Source organism: Bos indicus x Bos taurus, chromosome 11, assembly GCF_003369695.1.
Source record: "Bos indicus x Bos taurus breed Angus x Brahman F1 hybrid chromosome 11, Bos_hybrid_MaternalHap_v2.0, whole genome shotgun sequence".
Lineage (NCBI taxonomy): Eukaryota > Metazoa > Chordata > Mammalia > Artiodactyla > Bovidae > Bos > Bos indicus x Bos taurus.
In genome coordinates, this window is record NC_040086.1 from 93,166,171 (window position 1) to 93,187,588 (window position 21,418).

Consider the following 21,418-nt stretch of genomic DNA (forward strand, 5'->3'; position numbering starts at 1 on the left):
CTTCATAGAACCGTTCAACTTCAGCTTCTTCAGTGTTACTGGTTGGGGCATAGACTTGGATTATTGTGATATTGAATGGTTTGCCTTGGAAACAAACAGAGATCATTCTGTCGTTTTTGAGATTGCATCCAAGTACTGCATTTCCGACTCTTTTGTTGAACATGATGGCTACTCCATTTCTTCTGAGGGATTCCTGCCCGCAGTAGGTAGATATAATGTTATACTTATAAGTAGATATAAAATTTCCCTATCACATGCTAACTGCACAAATAAACAATACAAATGTCTACCTATCCATTTATTATTTGAAATCACTAGTGATTTACTGTGTGCCTAGCATAATGCTTTTTGCCTATATGGCATACAATAGATACTGACAGACTATGGGCAACATAATCTGAGTATGTTTTACCTCAGACTTTAAGACACTAAAAGAATACAAAAGCCTGAGACATTAGAGGTGAAAGTAACTTTTCAGATAATGTGGAAGTTTTAAAACTTTTTTCTTAAAGTACCAAAGCTTTTCTACCAAAGTAAGTCTTATGCTGAAATCCCAAACAATAGTAATAGATGCAGATATTTAGTGAGTGCTATGTGGCAGGCACTGATCAAAGCATACTGCAGTATTAAGTCATTCAGTTCTCACAATCAACATACCAGGTAGGTAGTATCATTATATCAATTTTATGGATGAGTAAACTAAGGAAGACAGATTAAGTAACTGGCCTAAGATCATACAGCTAGAGAAGGGTGAGCCAAAATGAACCCACAGAATTTGGCTTCAAAGATTTCTCTCTTAACAACTACCCACCATTACAGAGCACAAAGTGGAGCTGTTCTAATCAAAACAGGGGCTGGAGGCTCAAGCATCTCACCTGCTTACGTTTCTACTTAGTTCCTTTCTGGCACCTCTATGGACTCATTCCTAAAGTTCAAGGAAATAAGGTGTGAAAAACTCAATTCTGGTTCAACTTCTTCAGCTTACAGTTGAAGAAAACACCCATAGTTGAAGTGAATTTCCAAGGTCAGAGGGCTATTCAATTGCAGAGCCAGGACTAGAATTCAAATTTTTTTGGTATTTAGTGCTATCTCTACTACATGAAATAATCTGCATAAAAATTCTGATTACCTGCTTTCCCTTGGGATAAATAAAAATACTCAGGCAATTATAAACAGACTAAATTACTTATGTAAACATTTTTACCTACTACTTACTTTTCAGTTACAGACTCTACAGAAGGCCCAGCAGCATTCTGACCATTGGTGCCAACCTTCCCCACTTTCTTCACAGTCTCCAGAGCTCTTAATGTACTGTCAGTACTACGTGGAATTAGCTGGGAAACACTGTTTTCTGCATTTGAAATTCCATTTGTACTTGGAACAATTTTCCCCGTTGTTTCAGTACTTCCTATGACAGAAATGACATTTCCGGCTGTGGTTGTGACAGTGTTGTTTACACCAACTTTATTTAGAAGAGGAAACGTTCTTACAGTTGCATTGATCTTTTTGTTCCTTAATCGATACCTGTTTCAAAAACAATAAACATATCAGTAAATATTTCACTAACTCTTACCCTAAGTTAAAAAAAGGGGGGATGGGCGGGGAGGTGGGCAATGGGAAAAAAATTTCAAGGAAGGAATAGCTTTGAAAAAACCTTTATTCAGCTAAATATCAAATACTATCAAACTCAATTATAATACCTGGCACATTAGAATGTATCTCTCATATACATATGTATACACACAACACTTATAATATTTAGGCACACAATTAATATAGCAAAAAAAGTACACATGTATTCAAAAAGCATTCTGAGGGAGTAGGAAGAGATCTTTCTGAAAAACTCTGTATACCTGGAATACAAAGTACACTATGTAAAAAATGAAAGGAACCAGTATCAAATTTAGTTGGGAATGTAGATGAAAAGGTATGCAAGATATGAAAGAATTCTCTATTGTTACCAAGTTGTTAAAGCATCAGATAATTTTAAAGAGATTAAAAAATCCAAAACTCATTCTTAAACTCCAAGATACATAAATTTAGTATTATATTTTTCAGATTAGTTTATGACTAAAGTATAAAGTATTTGGGTTAAAGATTTTTCTGATTTTAAGATCTTTCTTTAAAAAAGCTTTCCTGATACTAAATTTGGGGCTGATATAACACTCTAATACACAAAGCAATTTGATCCTGGATTCAATTTAAGAAAATTTATATCCATTTGTCCAACGAAAATTTCATTATAGTCTTAGTCAATGTTCCTGCCAATACTTTAACACGGTAAACAACAATGTTACATGAATAGAAAGATGACTATACACATATGGGGTCATAATTACATATAACTAAATTAATCTGATACCAATGTTATACATAACCAAACATATGGTAATTAAATATAAACAGTGTTGGTGATGAGCAATACCTTCACAATAGTTTCCCTTTTAGTCTTTCAGTATCTATAAACAGCTTCATTATTCAATCCTTCTCCCCCTCTCTCCCATACACACATGCTGACAGAAAAAGCAAAGCTCAGTAAAGACAAGTATTCCCAGACCAGACTGGCTAAAGATGGAGTGACAAAATACAAAGTTAAAAAAAAAGCAATAGGTTATGGCCAGTTTACACATATCGCCTTACAGATCTGGGGAACCAATGATTACTTCTTGAAGAAGGAGGGTTAACAGGCAGACCTATATTTTAAAAAGGCAATTTGGTGGCATGGAGGGGCCTGTGCTTTCCTTAACATACTGTTCTGAAACCTGCTCTGCATTCTTCACCTCAAAGGTTCCTGCACAAAATGCCCAGCTGCTCCTTGTTTTCCTTTCTCAAAGGATAAAGCTCAGATATCCTTAACATTGCTCTTGCAGGTGAAAAATAAAGTTTTAATTGTGGGTCTCCTAAAAGAAAGAAGTGATAAGAAGTAAAATCTTAACAAAAGAAAGTAAAGTAAAAGATAAACAAATAACCTAACTCTACACCTAAAGCAACTAGAAAAGGAAGAAATGAAGAACCCCGGGATTAGTAGAAGGAAAGAAATCTTAAAAATTAGAGCAGAAATAAATGCGAAAGAAACAAAAGAGACCATAGCAAAAATCAACAAAACCAAAAGCTGGTTCTTTGAAAGGATAAATAAAATTGACAAACCATTAGCCAGACTCATCAAGAAACAAAGGGAGAAAAATCAAATCAATAAAATTAGAAATGAAAATGGAGAGATCACAACAGACAACACAGAAACACAAAGGATCATAAGAGACTACTATCAACAATTATATGCCAATAAAATGGACAACGTGGAAGAAATGGACAAATTCTTAGAAAAGTACAACTTTCCAAAACTCGACCAGGAAGAAATAGAAAATCTTAACAGACCCATCACAAGCACGGAAATTGAAACTGTAATCAAAAATCTTCCAGCAAACAAAAGCCCAGGTCCAGACGGCTTCACAGCTGAATTCTACCAAAAATTTAGAGAAGAGCTAACACCTATCCTGCTCAAACTCTTCCAGAAAATTGCAGAGGAAGGTAAACTTCCAGACTCATTCTATGAGGCCACCATCACCCTAATACCAAAACCTGACAAAGATCCCACAAAAAAAGAAAACTACAGGCCAATATCACTGATGAACATAGATGCAAAAATCCTTAACAAAATTCTAGCAATCAGAATCCAACAACACATTAAAAAGATCATACACCATGACCAAGTGGGCTTTATCCCAGGGATGCAAGGATTCTTCAATATCCGCAAATCAATCAATGTAATACACCACATTAACAAACTGAAAAATAAAAACCATATGATTATCTCAATAGATGCAGAGAAAGCCTTTGACAAAATTCAACACCCATTTATGATAAAAACTCTCCAGAAAGCAGGAATAGAAGGAACATACCTCAACATAATAAAAGCTATATATGACAAACCCACAGCAAACATTATCCTCAATGGTGAAAAATTGAAAGCATTTCCTCTAAAGTCAGGAACAAGACAAGGGTGCCCACTTTCACCATTACTGTTCAACATAGTTTTGGAAGTTTTGGCCACAGCAATCAGAGCAGAAAAAGAAATAAAAGGAATCCAAATTGGAAAAGAAGACGTGAAACTCTCACTATTTGCAGATGACATGATCCTCTACATAGAAAACCCTAAAGACTCCACCAGAAAATTACTAGAACTAATCAATGACTATAGTAAAGTTGCAGAATATAAAATCAACACACAGAAATCCCTTGCATTCCTATACACTAATAATGAGAAAACAGAAAGAGAAATTAAGGAAACAATTCCATTCACCATTGCAACGGAAAGAATAAAATACTTAGGAATATATCTACCTAAAGAAACTAAAGACCTATATACAGACAACTATAAAACACTGGTGAAAGAAATCAAAGAGGACACTAATAGATGGAGGAATATACCATGTTCATGGATTGGAAGAATCAATACAGTGAAAATGAGTATACTACCCAAAGCAATTTATAGATTCAATGCAATCCCTATAAAGCTACCAACGGTATTCTTCACAGAGCTAGAACAAATAATTTCACAATTTGTATGGAAATACAAAAAACCTCGAATAGCCAAAGCGATCCTGAGAAAGAAGAATGGAACTGGAGGAATCAACCTACCTGATTTCAGGCTCTACTACAAAGCCACAGTTATCAAGACAGTATGGTACTGGCACTAAGACAGAAATATAGATCAATGGAACAAAATAGAAAGCCCAGAGATAAATCCACGCACATATGGACACCTTATCTTTGACAAAGGAGGCAAGAATATACAATGGATTAAAGACAATCTCTTTAACAAGTGGTGCTGGGAAAACTGGTCAACCACTTGTAAAAGAATGAAACTAAACACTTTCTAACACCATACACAAAAATAAACTCAAAATGGATTAAAGATCTAAACGTAAGGCCAGAAACTATAAAACTCCTAGAGGAGAACATAAGCAAAACACTCTCCGACATACATCACAGCAGGATCCTCTATGATCCACCTCCCAGAATATTGGAAATAAAAGCAAAAATAAACAAATGGGACCTAATTAAAATTAAAAGCTTCTGCACATCAAAGGAAACTATTAGCAAGGTGAAAAGACAGCCTTCAGAATGGGAGAAAATAATAGCAAATGAAGCAACTGACAAACAACTAATCTCAAAAATATACAAGCAACTCCTACAGCTCAACTCCAGAAAAATAAACAACCCAATCAAAAAATGGGCCAAAGAACTAAATAGACATTTCTCCAAAGAAGACATACAGATGGCTAACAAACACATGAAAAGATGCTCAACATCACTCATTATCAGAGAAATGCAAATCAAAACCACTATGAGGTACCATTTCACACCAGTCAGAATGGCTGCGATCCAAAAGTCTACAAATAATAAATGCTGGAGAGGGTGTGGAGAAAAGGGAACCCTCTTACACTGTTGGTGGGAATGCAAACTAGTACAGCCACTATGCAGAATAGTGTGGAGATTCCTTAAAAAACTGGAAATAGAACTGCCTTATGATCCAGCAATCCCACTGCTGGGCATACACACTGAGGAAACCAGAAGGGAAAGAGACATGTGTACCCCAGTGTTCATCACAGCACTGTTTATAATAGCCAGGACATGGAAGCAACCTAGATGTCCATCAGCAGACGAATGGATAAGAAAGCTATGGTACATATACACAATGGAGTATTACTCAGCCATTAAAAAGAATACATTTGAATCAGTTCTAATGAGGTGGATGAAACTGGAGCCTATTATACAGAGTGAAGTAAGCCAGAAGGAAAAACACCAATACAGTATACTAACGCATATATATGGAATTTAGAAAGATGGTAACAATAACCCTGTGTACGAGACAGCAAAAGAGACAGTGATGTATAGAACAGTCTTATGGACTCTGAGGGAGAGGGAAAGGGTGGGAAGATTTGGGAGAATAGCATTGAAACATGTAAAATATCATGTATGAAACGAGATGCCAGTCCAGGTTCAATGCACGATACTGGATGCTTGGGGCTAGGGCACTGGGACGACCCAGAGGGATGGTATGGGGAGGGAGGCGGGAGGAGGGTTCAGGATGGGGAACACATGTATACCTGTGGTGGATTCATTTTGATATTTGGCAAAACTAATACAATTATGTAAAGTTTAAAAATAAAATAAAATTAAAAAAAAAAAGATAAATAGGGATGAATACTGGACTTCTAACATCCAGGCAGCTAACGACTTAGACTTGGAATCTGGACCTCACAGATGAAAAAGTTAACTACTTTCTATTCTTTTAAAGTCATCAAGGAGCCCCCACAAGCATTTGTTCCCTGCCTTACCAAGTTTAGAATCCATTATCCACCATTAATTCCTACCTTAAACTCTCTTGGCCCAATTACCTTGTTGAACTCACCTGGTAAAGCCCCAATCCAATCTGTTACTTATTCTCTTATTCTGTGCCTGCTCAAGTAGGTGACTGTTGCTAGAGAAAAATCATGCAGTCATGCTGAGTAGATTCATTTCAAAATTATGATCACTTAAAATGGCCAAGCAATACATTAATATACTTCTCTACTAAATTAACTTTCATATGTCTAACATCCTCTTCCCTTTCACTCTCCATAGCCCCATTATAGCTGATGATACTGCCTCCCACTTAACACAGAAAAGATGACACCAGAGGAGCGTTACTTAACTTTCCACCACTAATTCCAGCAACCCTCCTGCTTCTGTAACTACACATTCCACATAAAATAAGGGATGAAGCACTACTGTTCTGAACTCAGGTCAATCTTTCCACTCACACCCCAGGCCCAAGCCCATCTGCCTTCTCCAAGACTTTACTCCTTTAATCATCTTTTCTTCTCCAGTGCATCAACGTTTCATTCAGGTGTCTGATTAAATGTCATAGTCTCTGGGATCCCTTTCCAGACAATCTCATCTAAAATTCCTCCCCTTTTCAGTCATTCTCTTTCTCCTTACTTTGTTACTTTTCTTCACAGGACCAATCAATACCAGGTATTATGTTTTCTATTTATTCACTTTACGTTGATCTTCTCTACTACAGTGTAAGCCCCATGAGAGAAAGGATTTTGCCTTTTATATTCATCTGTCTTTAGCACAGTGCCTGGTGCACACTAGGTGTTCTATAAATATTTGCTATACGAATGTGGAGTAAGCCTTAAACTTCACATGGCCAAGAGAGCTACTGATTTTCTACCCCCAAGCATTTCCTATCTCAGTAAAAGACATCACTTAGTATACAAAGGCCCCAAACCTTGGAGTCATCCTTGCTTCTCCTCTTTTCTTTATACCTCACATTCGATCCATTAGTCAAATCAGGTCTACTTCTAAAATATATCCCAAGTCTGGCTATTTGTCATCATCTCAATTACTATAATCCTAGGACCAAGCGACTAATCTCATGCCTGAACCACTGCAGCAGTCCACCATGTAGTTACCAGAGTAACATTTTTAAGACAAAATTATAATCCCATTGTTCTATTTGAATAAACCACTAAAATGGCTTCCAAAATAAAAGGCAAACTCTTTGCCAGTGTCCACCAAGCCAGTATGATCTACTCTTGCCTAGCCTCTCCAACATTATCTTTCTCCATTCTTCTCATTCTCCATCCTCCCAACACACTGGTCGTCCTTCTGGTTCCTGAACTTGTTTCCACCTCAGACTTTATAGCATTTTATCAGTAGCTGAAATTATCTGTTTACAAGTTTAATGTTCCTCTTTCACCACTAGAAGTACCTCAAATAAGTACCTAGCACTTAACAACCATTTTTAAATATATTTGTTGAGATGGATGACCTCAGGCTTTTGTCACTCTCCAGAATGCAGTAATCCTTGGGAAAAGGATTCTGATACCCTATACTCTAAAATATATTCATACAAATATTAAGAGAGATCTGGGGCATTTGTTTGGTTAGAGATATGTACAATAGAGAAAGCAGGCCAGAGTAAAAAAATTAAGTTAAACATTTGCATTCGAATTCCTCCTGGTACATTATGTGAGTTAAGAAAAAGGATCCATCCTCAAAAAGTCTGAGTTGGGTAGCAACATGCATTTTTTTTAACCAACGGGATGATGACATCTTCCACTTCCTCAATCCTTTGTATTATCCTGTTTCTCCTTCTTTTTATTTAAGAGCAACAGAGTATGAAACTGGTTGGAAATATAAACTGTAGATTATCTACTCTTTCAACATAAATATACTGAGTTTACATGTCAGATACTTTTTAGGTTCAGAAAATATAAAGATGAATAACCCATAAATAAATGAAGTCCAGTGAAAATACACACAGTAAGTAAATAACTGCAACACAGTAAGCAAACTGGTAGTTATAAAGTTACCAGGTATAGGGTACTACAGAAGCACAGTGAAGGTAGCAACTAACACTGGCTGGAAGTCACAGAGGTTTTCAGGTGGAAGATGCTATCTGAATACAATCAGGACTGGCAGCTCTCCAAACAGAGAAAAGGAGAATATAGGATATAAAGTGAACACACGTACAAAGGAAAGAAGAATGAGAGAAAGTGTATAGTAGTAAACTGGATGTACCTTAAAAAAGTAACACAAAAGGTGGAATAAGGCTGGAAAGCAAGACTGGGCCCAGAACCAGCAATAATATACTGAGAATCAATTAAGAATTTAAAGCAGAAGATGGACAAGATTATACACTTACTTGCAAAATAAAATCTTGGTTGAGACACAGGGAGATGCATGTAAAAAGCTACATAGCGCAAAACGGACAAACTGGGTAAACATACACATGTAAAACATTAAACACTGCACCTGGCACAAAATCTGACCAATTAATTTGGCTCATTTTTACTACTACTATTATAAGTTCAGGCAAGAAATAATAAAGTTCTAAAGTAGGACTGGAGATAAAGAATAGGAAGCCAATTTGAAGATATAAGATGGAAAATGGATTTTCAGGTGGGCACCAGTTGTGAGTATAATGGCAATGAAATCACACAATTTCTTCTCCAACTTTTTTAAGTTTAAGGGCTTCCCAAAGGAGGTCTCCTAAATGGGAAGCACTGCGAGATGAAGTAAAAAAGGTAGGCCAGGGGACTTCCCTGGCTGTCCAGTGGTTAAAACTCTGTGCTTCCAATGTAGTTGGCACAGGTTTGAACCCTGGTTGGAGAACTAAAATTCTACATACAGCGTGGTGTGGGGCTAGCCACCCCCCAAAAAAGTAGGCATGAAGTAGATGACACAGAGACTTGCAGGCCACAGAGTAGACTTTATATCTTTATCAACAGGGATTCCTAAGCTTCTCATTATCTGCAATGAGCCTTAAATGCAAAGTTCCCCCTATTTTGTTGGGAATAATGGGGTTGAGGGTAGACAACCACAGCTATACGATAACTAATTAGGAGGCAACTATGAATCAAGAAAAGGGGATGCCAGGTTAGACTACAACGACAGAAAGAACAAGAGTCAAGAAATATACAGGAAGCCGAACTGACAGACTTGACTAAGACAAGCAAGTGAAAGCTGACAAAAATTATTCCAATAGCATGGAATATATAACTGACTGGACAGGGTACACCTGGGGAGAGTAGGCAGATGGTGTATACAAGAGAAGACATCAATGTATGAGGAGAAAATTAGCTCAAATTGGATTTAAAGTATCTAAAAACAAAAGAGAGATGTCCATTAACAGTTGATATGCAGGTGAGATATTCAGTAGAAAGGCTAGAATCAATTTTTGGTGAAATCTCAATGATGAATGTTTTGGTTAAAAAACAGAACAACCAAAACTTTGACAACATTTATTACAGTTTATCTCCATTTACTTTTATGTCTGGGATAAGTGGACATAGAAAAAGGGATTACCTATAGGACAAGAGAGAGGGAAAAGAATGTTAAAAAGACCAAAAGCCCATAAAAAGAAAATGTATCTGCTTTACCATTTTACCTGAGACTCAGCTGTTACCTTCAATAGAACCTGAGTAAATAAGACTCTAAGCATAAGAATATTTTCATTCTGCACAGGTGCTTAGCAGAAACATGAATTCTAGCTCTACAATGGTCTAAAATTAGATTCCTGAATAAGGTTTTAAATCACTTGTTAACTATGCTGCCAGAAGCAACAAGGTATGGTTTCAAAAGTAAAGGTTATTTTTCAATCTAAAGAATTCCATGATGTGGACTTAACTGCATCTTTGAAACTCATCACAAACTTTGACTCTATATGACTCTTTCATGATGACCAAAATTAAATCCAAATAAAATAGAGTTCTCTTAACTTACTTTTCAAGCTCTTCCTGAGAATGGGCAAAAGTACAATTTGTTCCTCGTGGACACCCTCCTTGCTGTCGCAAATCTCGACACATGCTGGTCTTGTATTTGCTGTTTGGCTGAGGCTACAAAAAGAAAATCAGTATGTGGATAAATGAAGATTTCAGTTCTCACTCACTCCTTGTGACATCAGAGTTCTATGAGGACACCTTTAATTCCTTTTCACATTAGACAACTCTTGTGCTGACGTAACTACCACTGCCCTGTTTCCTGTTATGAGTTACATGGCATAATCATGAGTTGACATTTTAGATACTCCTTCTGAGGATCATCAGGAACTAGTTCAAAGCTGCATTACTTATCTGTCAACAAAATGTCCACAAAAACAAAAGATTTTTTCATCAAAATTCATTGATGTCTCAAAATTATGATATCAAATCAAGCAAACAATGTCAAAAAGCATTTAAAAAGCTGTAAGCTTTGTCTACTTAAACGTTCTCAGGAAAAGGAAGAATACAACTTACTCTAGAAGTTAAAATTTAAGAAACACTAATTTTACTTGTCAACTTAAGAGTATAACTTTCTTCCAAGGGTCGGTGCTAAGTTTATACAAATAATGAGGCAAAATATAAAAACATCATGACTGCTATAATTTGCATCAAACTCTAAGACATCATTATTTCTGTGACCTTAAGATGAAACATTCATCTTTTAGCTAATTTTTGAACATTATAATGTCTTCTAATAGAATAAGGACAGAAGAGTGGAAAGATCACTTTGGAGTAGACTTGATCCCAGTTCTGTCACTTACTGCCACCGTGATCTTAGATATGTTATTTAACCTCTTTCAACTTCAACTTGGAGACAGCAACTGCCTTGCAGGTGGCTGGGAGGATTAGAAATAATCTATGTAAAATATTGAGACTGGCTCATAATAACTTAATAAATGGATGTTATTATTAGAATAAATGGTTTTACCTTAAATAACTCCTTCAAAAGTACATTGAAAATACTTTATTTCCACACATTTACAAATATGAACTCACTGGAATGGCAACAAATGAGAAAAAAGTGACAATTTCCCCAAATTAAGAAAAAATCAGGCAAAATATTTGGATGGAATCAGATCTACAGCCAGTCAAAAAAACTTGCAGTGAACTCATATTCAAGACACTCCCCAAACTATTGCTGTACTATGAATCAGGTACACTATCAGGTACACTAAAACTCAGGTTTCTCTCAAAAGAACAGAGAATAAAAACTTATGTGACAGGGCTGTCAAATAAGGAGTCCATTAACCAAACAGCCTGTTAAGATGTTCAGCATGCTTCATTAGAAATAAGAGCAGTCAGAAGAGAAATAACTTTACTTACCTGAGGTGTCTCATGGCCTTTTCTACTATAATTTTGTATGAAGTCTACTAGGCCATGAACCACTGTTTTAACAGCTACCATTGCATTTTCTAGCTGCTCCCAAGTTGGTGAAACAGCATCTAAAATAGTCCGCCAAGCGGATGAGATGAGGAAAAAAAAATTCATTAGCGGTAAATCTCTTGTGTATAGGAAATCATTTTTTAAAAAGCATAAGCAATTATATTCTCACATACCTGGATTAGGGTCTATATTTGCAAGAAGCTCTAAGTGAGGCCTCAATCTATTTAAGTTAGCTGGGTCACCTGTTCGTTGCAAAACAATTGTCAATTCCTGAACACTCTTTGCAAAGGATTCGGGAGACTGCAGCTAACACAAAAGAGAAAATGAAAAGGTTTTTACAACACATCTATATTCAAATGCTTTTATTCAATCAACATACTGAATAAGTTTTCAAGTGTCTTCAGATTCCATAGTAGAAGTATCAATGATGAATTAAATTTTCACCTCAGAATCTGCCCTATGAAATTCATCATTAGACACTTAGAAAACTTATTTATTAGCTATGTGGTGTCAGAATCTAGATAAATGACAGACTTGGTAAGCTAGGCTGTTTTTATGTCAATACCCGTATTTGTTTCCCTATCGCCTCCTTTAGTTTATTTTGAAAATTAGAAAATAATAAAAAAGAGAGAAATGATATCTGTGAGATATTTACATGTAAAAACAGGAATCTCCCAACTGGTTTTCTCTTTAGTTCCTTCAGAAGATTCAAATATTCATCAAGATTAACAACGATACAAAATTAGCATCTCTAGTTTCACAAACCTTATCAATGATAGACTGCATGTGTGATTTATGCGCCAAGTCACCATACAGAAGTGAGGACCATTGCTCAGGTGAAATACGGAGTCCTGCTTCCATAGCAATATGAACAATTTGGGCATCATGTTCTCTGCGTAAAGCCTCATAACTGCGGAATTCCTCCTTTAGCTGCATCAGGGAAGAGTCTTCATCCCTTTTGGTAACCTAAAAATAGAAAGGAGAAAAAAAAAAAAAAACCATCAGATTTGCTTTGCTCTCACCACTCCCCCAACCAACTTTTTCTTTATTTTAAAAGGGGGAGGTACCTATAGCCTATCAGATACAACATGAAGAAGGTACAAAAAAATAATCTACTTACTAAAAATTCTAAGAAGACACTCTAGGACTTTCACAGTCGGAGAGAAGTCAGGACCTGTCTTCAAAGCTCAAAGGACAGGCTGACTCTTCTGTGAGGGGCTAATGTAACTGGTGATATTAAATTGAGGCCAATCCTCATTTTGGAGACGGAAATGGCAACCCCCCCCAGTATTCTTGCCTGGAAAATCCCAGGGACAGAGGAGCCTGGTGGGCTGCCGTCTATGGGGTCGCACAGAGTCGGACACGACTGAAGTGACTTAGCAGTAGCAGCAATCCTCATTTACCTCCCCCAAAATACTAGGTCCTTAAGAACTACACTGAATCTACTCTGCCTGTACTCTAGAAATGGAATAACAAAACCCAAATAACAGCACATCTGTTTACAATATGGTTTACTGGGAATTTTAAGCCCACTGATGAGACCTACTGCTTAGGAAAAAAATTCCTTTCCAAATATTACTGCTCATTGACAATGCACCTGGTAACTCAAGAGTTCTGATGGAAATGTACGAAAAGAGTAATGTTTTCGTGCCTGATAACACAACTTCCACTCTGTAGCCCATGGATCAAGGAGTAATTCTGACTTTCATGCCTTATTATTTAGAAGATACATTTCGTAAGGCTATCACGGCCATAGATAGTATTTCCTTTGATGGATCAGGGCAATGTAGACTGAAAACCTGTTGGCATTCTAGATGCCACTAAGAACATTTGTGATTCATGGGCATAGGTTAAAATATCAACATTAACAGGAACTTAGAAGATTTCAGCTCTCATGGATGACTCTGAAGGACTTATGACTTTAGTGGAGGAAGTAACTGCAGACATGGTAGAAAAAGCAAAAGAACAAGAACTGAAGTGGATCCTAAATATGTGACTGAATTATTGTAATCTCACAATAAAACCTTAATGGAGTTGTTTAAAGATAAGCAAAGAAAGTTGTTTCTTGAGATAGAATCTATTCCTGGTGAAGATGCTGTGAAGATTGTTGAGATGATAATAAAGGATTTAGAAAAGTACATAAGTTTAGTTGATAAAGCAGCAGCGAGGTTTGAGAGAATCCACTTCAATTCTGAAAGAGGTTCTGCTGTGGGTAAACTGGATGCCACAGAGAAATTATCTGCGAAAGGAAGACTCAATTCATGGGGCAAGCTGTGCTGCTGTTTTAAGAAATTGCAACAGGCACTCCAACCTTCAGCAAGTACCGCCCTGGTCAGTCAGTCATCAACAATGATGTAAGACCCTCCACCAACAAAAAGACTAAAGCTTGCTGAAGGCCCAGATGACAGTAAGCATTTTTAGCAATATTTTTTAATTAAAGTATGTACATTTTTTTTCCAATTTCAATTTTTTTCCAATTTCCAGTTTTCATTCCAATCCCAAAGAAAGGCAATGCCAAAGAATGCTCAAACTACCACACAATTGCACTCATCTCACATGCTAGTAATGCTCAAATTTCTCCAAGCCAGGCTTCCGCAATATGTGAACCGTGAACTTCCTGATGTTCAAGCTGGTTTTAGAAAAGGCAGAAGAACCAGAGATCAAATTGCCAACATCTGCTGGATCATGGAAAAAGCAAGAGAATTCCAGAAAAACATCTATTTCTGCTTTACTGACTATGCCAAAGCCCTTGACTGTGTGGATCACAATAAACTGTGGAAAATTCTGAAAGAGATGGGAATACCTGACCACCTGACCTGCCTCTTGAGAAATTTGTATGCAGGTCAAGAAGCAACAGTTTGAACTGGACATGGAACAACAGACTTGTTCCAAATAGGAAAAGGAGTACATCAAGGCTGTATATTGTCACCCTGCTTATTTAACTTCTATGCAGAGTACATCATGAGAAACGCTGGGCTGGAAGAAGCACAAGCTGGAATCAAGATTGCCAGGAGAAATATCAATAACCTCAGATATGCAGATGCCACCACCCTTATGGCAGAAAGTGAAGAGGAACTCAAAAGCCTCTTGATGAAGGTGAAAGTGGAGAGTGAAAAAGTTGGATTAAAGCTCAACATTCAGAAAGCAAAGATCATGGCATCCGGTCCCATCACTTCATGGGAAATAGATGGGGAAACAGGGGAAACAGTGTCAGACTTTATTTTTGGGGGCTCCCAAATCACTGCAGATGGTGATTGCAGCCATGAAATTAAAAGACACTTACTCCTTGGAAGGAAAGTTATGACCAACCTAGATAGCATATTCAAAAGCAGAGACATTACTTTGCCAACAAAGGTCCGTCTAGTCAAGGCTATGGTTTTTCCTGTGGTCATGTATGGATGTGAGAGTTGGACTGTAAAGAAGGCTGAGCGCCGAAGAATTGATGCTTTTGAACTGTTATTCTGGAGAAGACTCTTGAGAGTCCCTTGGACTGCAAGGAGATCCAACCAGTCCATTCTGAAGGAGATCAGCCCTGGGATTTCTTTGGAAGGAATGATGCTAAAGCTGAAACTCCAGTACTTTGGCCACCTCATTCGAAGAGTTGACTCACTGGGAAAGACTCTGATGCTGGGAGGGATTGGGGGCAGGAGGAGAAGGGGACGACAGAGGATGAGATGGCTGGATGGCATCACTGACTCGATGGACGTTGAGTCTGGGTGAACTCCGGGAGTTGGTGATGGACAGGGAGGCCTGGCGTGCTGGGATTCATGGGGTGGCAAAGAGTCGGACACGACTGAGTGACTGAACTGAAACGAACTGAACTGAGCACTACGGTTGATGATTAAGAAATTGAGAAATTTCCTGCCACCACAATAAAGATTATTAGGGTATTTTTCGGAGAAGGCAATGGCACCCCACTCCAGTACTCTTGCCTGGAAAATCCCATGGATGGAGGACCTTGGTAGGCTGCAGTCCATGGGGTCGCTACGAGTCGGACACGACTGAGCGACTTCTCTTTCACTTTTCACTTTCAAAATGGCAACCCACTCCAGTGTTCTCGCCTGTAGAATCCCAGGGACGGGGGAGCCTGGTGGCTGCCGTCTATGGGGTCACACAGAGTCGGACACGACTGAAGTGAGTTAGCGTAGCATAGGGTATTTTTACAGCTTTAATCTATACTTAAGTGACAAAAAACAAATTCAAAGGTAGAGTTTTACATGTCTTACTGAAACTAATTATCTAAAAGTATGTAGCTAGTTAATTTTCACAATAAAAAATACACTTATTCCTGAACCATAAAATCTACTAATGGCCATGTGAAATCTGATACTTGGTTAGAATTCAGACAACCTAGGCCTAGTACAGGCTCTGAAACTTAAGACTGAGCACATTGTTCAAACTCTTCAAATTGATGATTTCCTCATCAGTAAAATGGAAATATCCCCAGACCACCTCACTGGCTGTTTCAATTGCTACCGGTGGCACAGGAGACAACAGTAATATGACCTCTAGAACATAAAGACTGGGAAATCAATCTGAGAGTTAACTTAATAGTATCAATTCACAATTCTCTTTGAGAATATATACATTATAGAAAAGTATGGGACCCAAAATTCTAATCAACATGATCTTACATTTAATTTAAGAAAGAGCAGAGTATAACTTCGAAATCTCAAAATAATATACTTAAAGAAACAAAAGGAAGAATTATTAATCTAAAACATACAAAAAAGAAACCTAAAAAACCAGAAGGTGGTTAACACTCATCCAACCACAAGGGTACAGGGTGCTCTTGGGTAGTATGAACATCTATCCACCTGAACTGTAAAGATGTATGTATTATAGGCGGCTTGCAAAGCCTGGCCTAGTCAAGTTCTAATAACAGGTATCAGAATCACCCATGAAGTTTGTTTTTTTTTTTTTCTCACCCATGAAGTTTTGAAAATTACAATTTCAAGTAATCAGAATCCGTGGCTTCGAAGACCACATAATTAAAAAGTATGTATGAATGTTCAAGTTGCACTCATGTATTTTTGTTATCAGATAAAATATCCAGGGATGGGACCAGGAATGTATGTACACTCTGCAAAATCCCATAGGTGATTCTGATGTGTATCTTCATTTTGGAACCACTGCATTAAACACTGGAATCATCAACTCCCTTTGCTATGACTTCATGCTAAGCAAGCAAAGGTTTGATAATCTTCTACTGGAAAATACCTACAACATGAGAATTAAAGTCATTTAAGAGCTGAACTTCTAATTACAAATTAATAAAATTGATAACATGTAGTATGTGACCTCGTTTGTGATTCTGCTCCTGAGGAATGCCCAAAATTCAGGTCTCTAAGTCTAGAGTCAAGGAAAATATCTTGACTCACTCACAGTAGTTTACTAGAGTAAATGTCCCTGGAGAGAGGTCTTTCAGCAACTGTCAGCATGATACCCTTTTATTCACCAAAACACTGCTTTTAACATTTTAAACTATAGGGCAGTAGCATAGGATGAAATGAGAGCATGATACTGAAATCTCTTTCTAAACTTAGTGTTATTCAAATGTCAGGTATTAGGAGCAGTTGTAAATGTATGACAATTATGAACCACAAATCTGTATGATACTGTTGAGGAAAAGAACAACATTAAATCTGTAAGGCACAGTGTAAGAACCTAGGTGGTCACTTCAGGATGATAAATGAGCTCGGTCATCTGGACGCTTAGCCAAAAGCATTGTTTGAAGAACCAGAGATTGGTTTCAGTTGTTTCCCTAAGGACACAATCAACCACTGTAACTAGCAGGCAGAGAGTGTCCAACTCTCATTTGTGAAGATAACTCATTTGAACATATTTTCATCAACAATTAACCTGTTACCTCATACTAAGCAGTGCACACACAAAAAAATCCCTCTTTCTGCTTATATCGTTATCACTCTTGAGCTATAAAATCAGCAAAATAGCTTAAATAAGCCTTGGTTTCAAATCCAGAAGTTTTACTTTTATAGAAGCCAATGGGCCTTTCTATTCCAAGACGTGGTCCCTTTGCTCAAGACCTCACCAGCAACTTACATTCCTGTATCATGCAAAAACTTTAAGGATTCAGCCTTCTTTCCATGTCTCTCAGTACCTGTCATCACCCATAAGCCTATCTGACAAGGAAACTACATTTTGAAATAGCTTAGGGTTCATCCCTACCCTCTTTGACAAAAACCTTATTATCTAAATGCACAGTGGGCAATCCTCAACTTTTACTCTCCTGTTGTCCCCAGGACAACATACGGGCTACCTTCAGTTTAAAGGCTTTAATCTAATCACAACAGAGAAAGAGATAAAAATAATAATGGGGAAGTTAAAATATTTGCCTTCTTTTATTAAGTTTTCAGTATGGTTCCCGACTCTCTTTTAAGGTGGTAAATATAAATGAATTAGGCTTCTTCAGTTCATTTTTACTATTCCAAGAGTCAAGTTCACCAAACTTGTTTCCTCATAGTGTTACTGACACCTTCACATTATGTGTTCTTACACCCACGCATAGCAGTATTATACATCTACAGTGTTAACAGATGCATTAAATACAGAAGGAAAAGTCTCCTTTATCTCTTTTATTTCTGGGGCCTCTAGACCAGGTAACACCCATTCCAGGCATGCAATGTTCAGATGGTTGCTTGCTACTTACCTTAAAACAAGAAGCTCGATACAGTAGTTGCACAACATGACCAATACTTGTTTTTGATGCCTGAGGAAATCTTGGTTCTAGTCTTTGCACAACAAAAAGTACCAGAACTTTCCTTGAGAGAGCAGAACCATCTTCTAATGCCAGTAACACCAACTTCAAAGCTTCTTCCTGCATAGCTATAAGAAAAGAACATGAGTTCATGATAAATGAGGAGCCCTGCAGATCACATCTGTCAGTCTTCTTTGGATATTAGTTTATAGTGGTTCATTATCTCTAGTACTCAAATACTTAGCACAAAAAGAGAACATCATACATACATAAATATAGTTTACTTAGAAAGTAATCAAGCAAAAGACGTGTCCTACTGAACAACCAATCAAAATACAAGTAAACAGATTTTAAACAAAATATATCCTCTATAGCTTTGTAATAGTCAACTAGATAATCATAATGTTGAAGTGAAAAAGGCCCTTGTTTATAAAACTCACAGAGCTACTCTGACAAATAACATGTGAAGGACACACAGTAGTCTTAAAATAAATGGTAATTTTTTTATGCTTGAGACTGTTGCTTTGCCTGTCAGAATTATTTTGTATATAATTTAAAAGTGGTATTAGCCACTGGATGCAATACCTAAAGGCATCAATTTGTGTTGCTTTCCAGTCAGGGAGGTAAAAGTATAATCTGAATCTAATTATAAGGGGATATCAAAAAACCCCAAATTAAGAACATTCTATAAAATAACTGCCTGTATTCTTCAAGAATAGCAACATTAGACAAAGAAAGACTGAAGAATGGTACTATGTTAAAGAAGACTAAAAAGAGGTATGACAGTGTCTTCCCTGGCAGTCCAATAGTTAAGACTCTGTGTTTCCACGGAAGAGGGTATGGGTTCAATCCCTGATAGAGGAATAAAGACCCTGCATGTCACATAACAGCTGTGACAAATAAATACATGACATCATCTTAGACTCAATCATAAAATGAAAAAAATTAATGCCATAAAAGATATTTCTGGAATAACCAACAAAACTGGAATATAAGTTTTAACAAATTTAAATTTTCTGAATTTGATGAATGTATTCTTTTTAATTAAAAAAAGACTTAAGTGTAAGCAGTAAAGGAGGCATGAAATAGGCAACCTACTCTTAAATGGTTCAAAAAGATGAGAAAGTGAACTATATAACAAATATAGCAAAATATTACAAATGAGTGAATATGGATAAAGAGTACAAAGGAATTCTCTACATTATTCTAGTAACTTTTTGGTAAAAATATACTGGTTCTCAATGAAAACAATGGAACTGAAAGATCATCTAGAATCTAGATTAAAAATCAAATCCCTTCTTTTTCAAAGTGGGACATCAAGACTCAGAAAAGTTAAGTGACTAGGCCAAGTTTCACAATCAGTAAGCAACAAAATAATAACTAGAAACAAGGACTTTTTAAAAATTGAGGTAAAATTCATATAACATAAAATTAACCATTTTAAAGTAAACAATTCACAATGGTATAAAACCATCAACTCTATCTAGTTCTAGAGACATCTTCATTATCTGACAGGAACTCAATAACCATTAAGCAGTCACTCCTCATACCACTGACCCCTGCAGCCTCCAGCAACTACTAGCCTGATGTCTGGTTCTATGGACTGACATTTGTGTATGCAGAATATGTGACCTATTCCCTGACTTCCTTCACTTAAAATAACATTTTCAAAGTTCATCCACATTGTGGTATGTATTGGTATTTCAATCCTTTCTATGGCTAAATAATACAGTATTTATAAATATACCACATATTGGTTATCCATTCATAAAAACTGATGGGATTGCTTCCATCTTTTGATTATTGTGAGTAACACTGCTATAAATATTCATGCACAAATACTAGTTTGAATACCTGTTTTCAGTTCCTTTGGGTATACACCTAAGAGTGGAAATGCTGGATCATAAGGTAATTCTACATTTAACTTTCTGTGGAACCACCAAACTGTTTTTCCACAGGGGCTCCCTAACATCCTCGATTAACACTTTTATTTTCCACTTTTTAAATTACAGACAACCTAGTGGATATGAAATGGTATCTCACTGTGATTCTGATTTGCATTTCTTTAATGACTAATGACACTAAGCATCTTTTCATGGACTTTTTCACCATCTATGTATCTTCTATGTAGAAATATTTATTTAAGCCCTTGGCCATTTTTAAACTGTGCTATTTATTATCTTTTTGTCATTGAGTTTCAGAACACAGGATATTTGATAACTAGTCTAGTGCTTCTTAGGCTTCCATGGTGGCTCACTGTTAAGAATCTGCCTGCAATGCAGGGGATGCAGGTCCCTGGGTCAGGAAGATTTGGAGAAGGAAATGGCAACCCACTCCATATCCTTCCTGGAGAATCCCATGGACAGAGGAGGCTAGTTGGCTATAGTCCACGAGGTCACAAGAGTCAGAGACAATTTAGCGACTAAACCAACACACCACCTAGTGCTTCTTAGATAAGGTAAATAAACATGAGGAAATATCCACAGGCGGCATTCTCAAATTATATATAAATATGGAAGATTCTCTGGAGAAGGAAATGGCAACCCACTCCAGTACTCTTGCCTGGAAAATCCCATGGACAGAGGAGCATGGCAGGTTACAGTCCATGGGGTTGCAAAGAGTCAGACACAACTAAGCGACTTCACTTTCACTTTCTATGGATTTTCAAAATTATTTTTCAATTTAACTTTGTATTATGTAAAATAAAACATATACAAAAGTAGAAATAACATGCATTCCTAATACAGCTCCTGCCAGTAAGGGTTCATCTACTCTTTATCCACTTCTCTAGTTTGTTCTAGCTGGAGTGGTTTGAAGTAAATCCAAGATAACATAGCACTTTATCCTTAAATAATTCATTATGTATTTCTAACAGGTAAGCACTTAAAAAATTAACATAACACTATTACCATGTCTAAAAAAAGAAATATATTTCCTTGATATCATCTAATATCCAATCCATGCTGAATTTTCTCCCACTGTCTCAAAATTTCCTCTTACA

At 36.9% G+C, this 21,418-nt stretch overlaps 1 protein-coding gene and 1 non-coding gene across 6 annotated transcripts in view; both read right to left on the reverse strand.

Annotated features, from left to right (window-relative positions):
• The window catches only part of RC3H2 (ring finger and CCCH-type domains 2), a 59,731-nt gene that overhangs the window by 19,762 nt on the left and 18,551 nt on the right, over positions 1–21,418 (reverse strand). For all 5 annotated transcript variants that reach the window (XM_027556200.1, XM_027556202.1, XM_027556203.1 and 2 more), the window contains 6 exons: positions 18,370–18,545; positions 12,465–12,665; positions 11,873–12,005; positions 11,640–11,758; positions 10,279–10,391; positions 1,216–1,524 (listed from right to left, as the gene is read on the reverse strand). In XM_027556200.1, the coding sequence (XP_027412001.1) occupies positions 1,216–1,524; positions 10,279–10,391; positions 11,640–11,758; positions 11,873–12,005; positions 12,465–12,665; positions 18,370–18,545 (1,051 nt within the window). The remainder of the gene's footprint in view (positions 1–1,215; positions 1,525–10,278; positions 10,392–11,639; positions 11,759–11,872; positions 12,006–12,464; positions 12,666–18,369; positions 18,546–21,418) is intronic.
• Positions 12,084–12,194, reverse strand: LOC113901973. Its single transcript, XR_003513629.1, has one exon. It is a non-coding gene; the product is annotated as a small nucleolar RNA SNORD90 (small nucleolar RNA).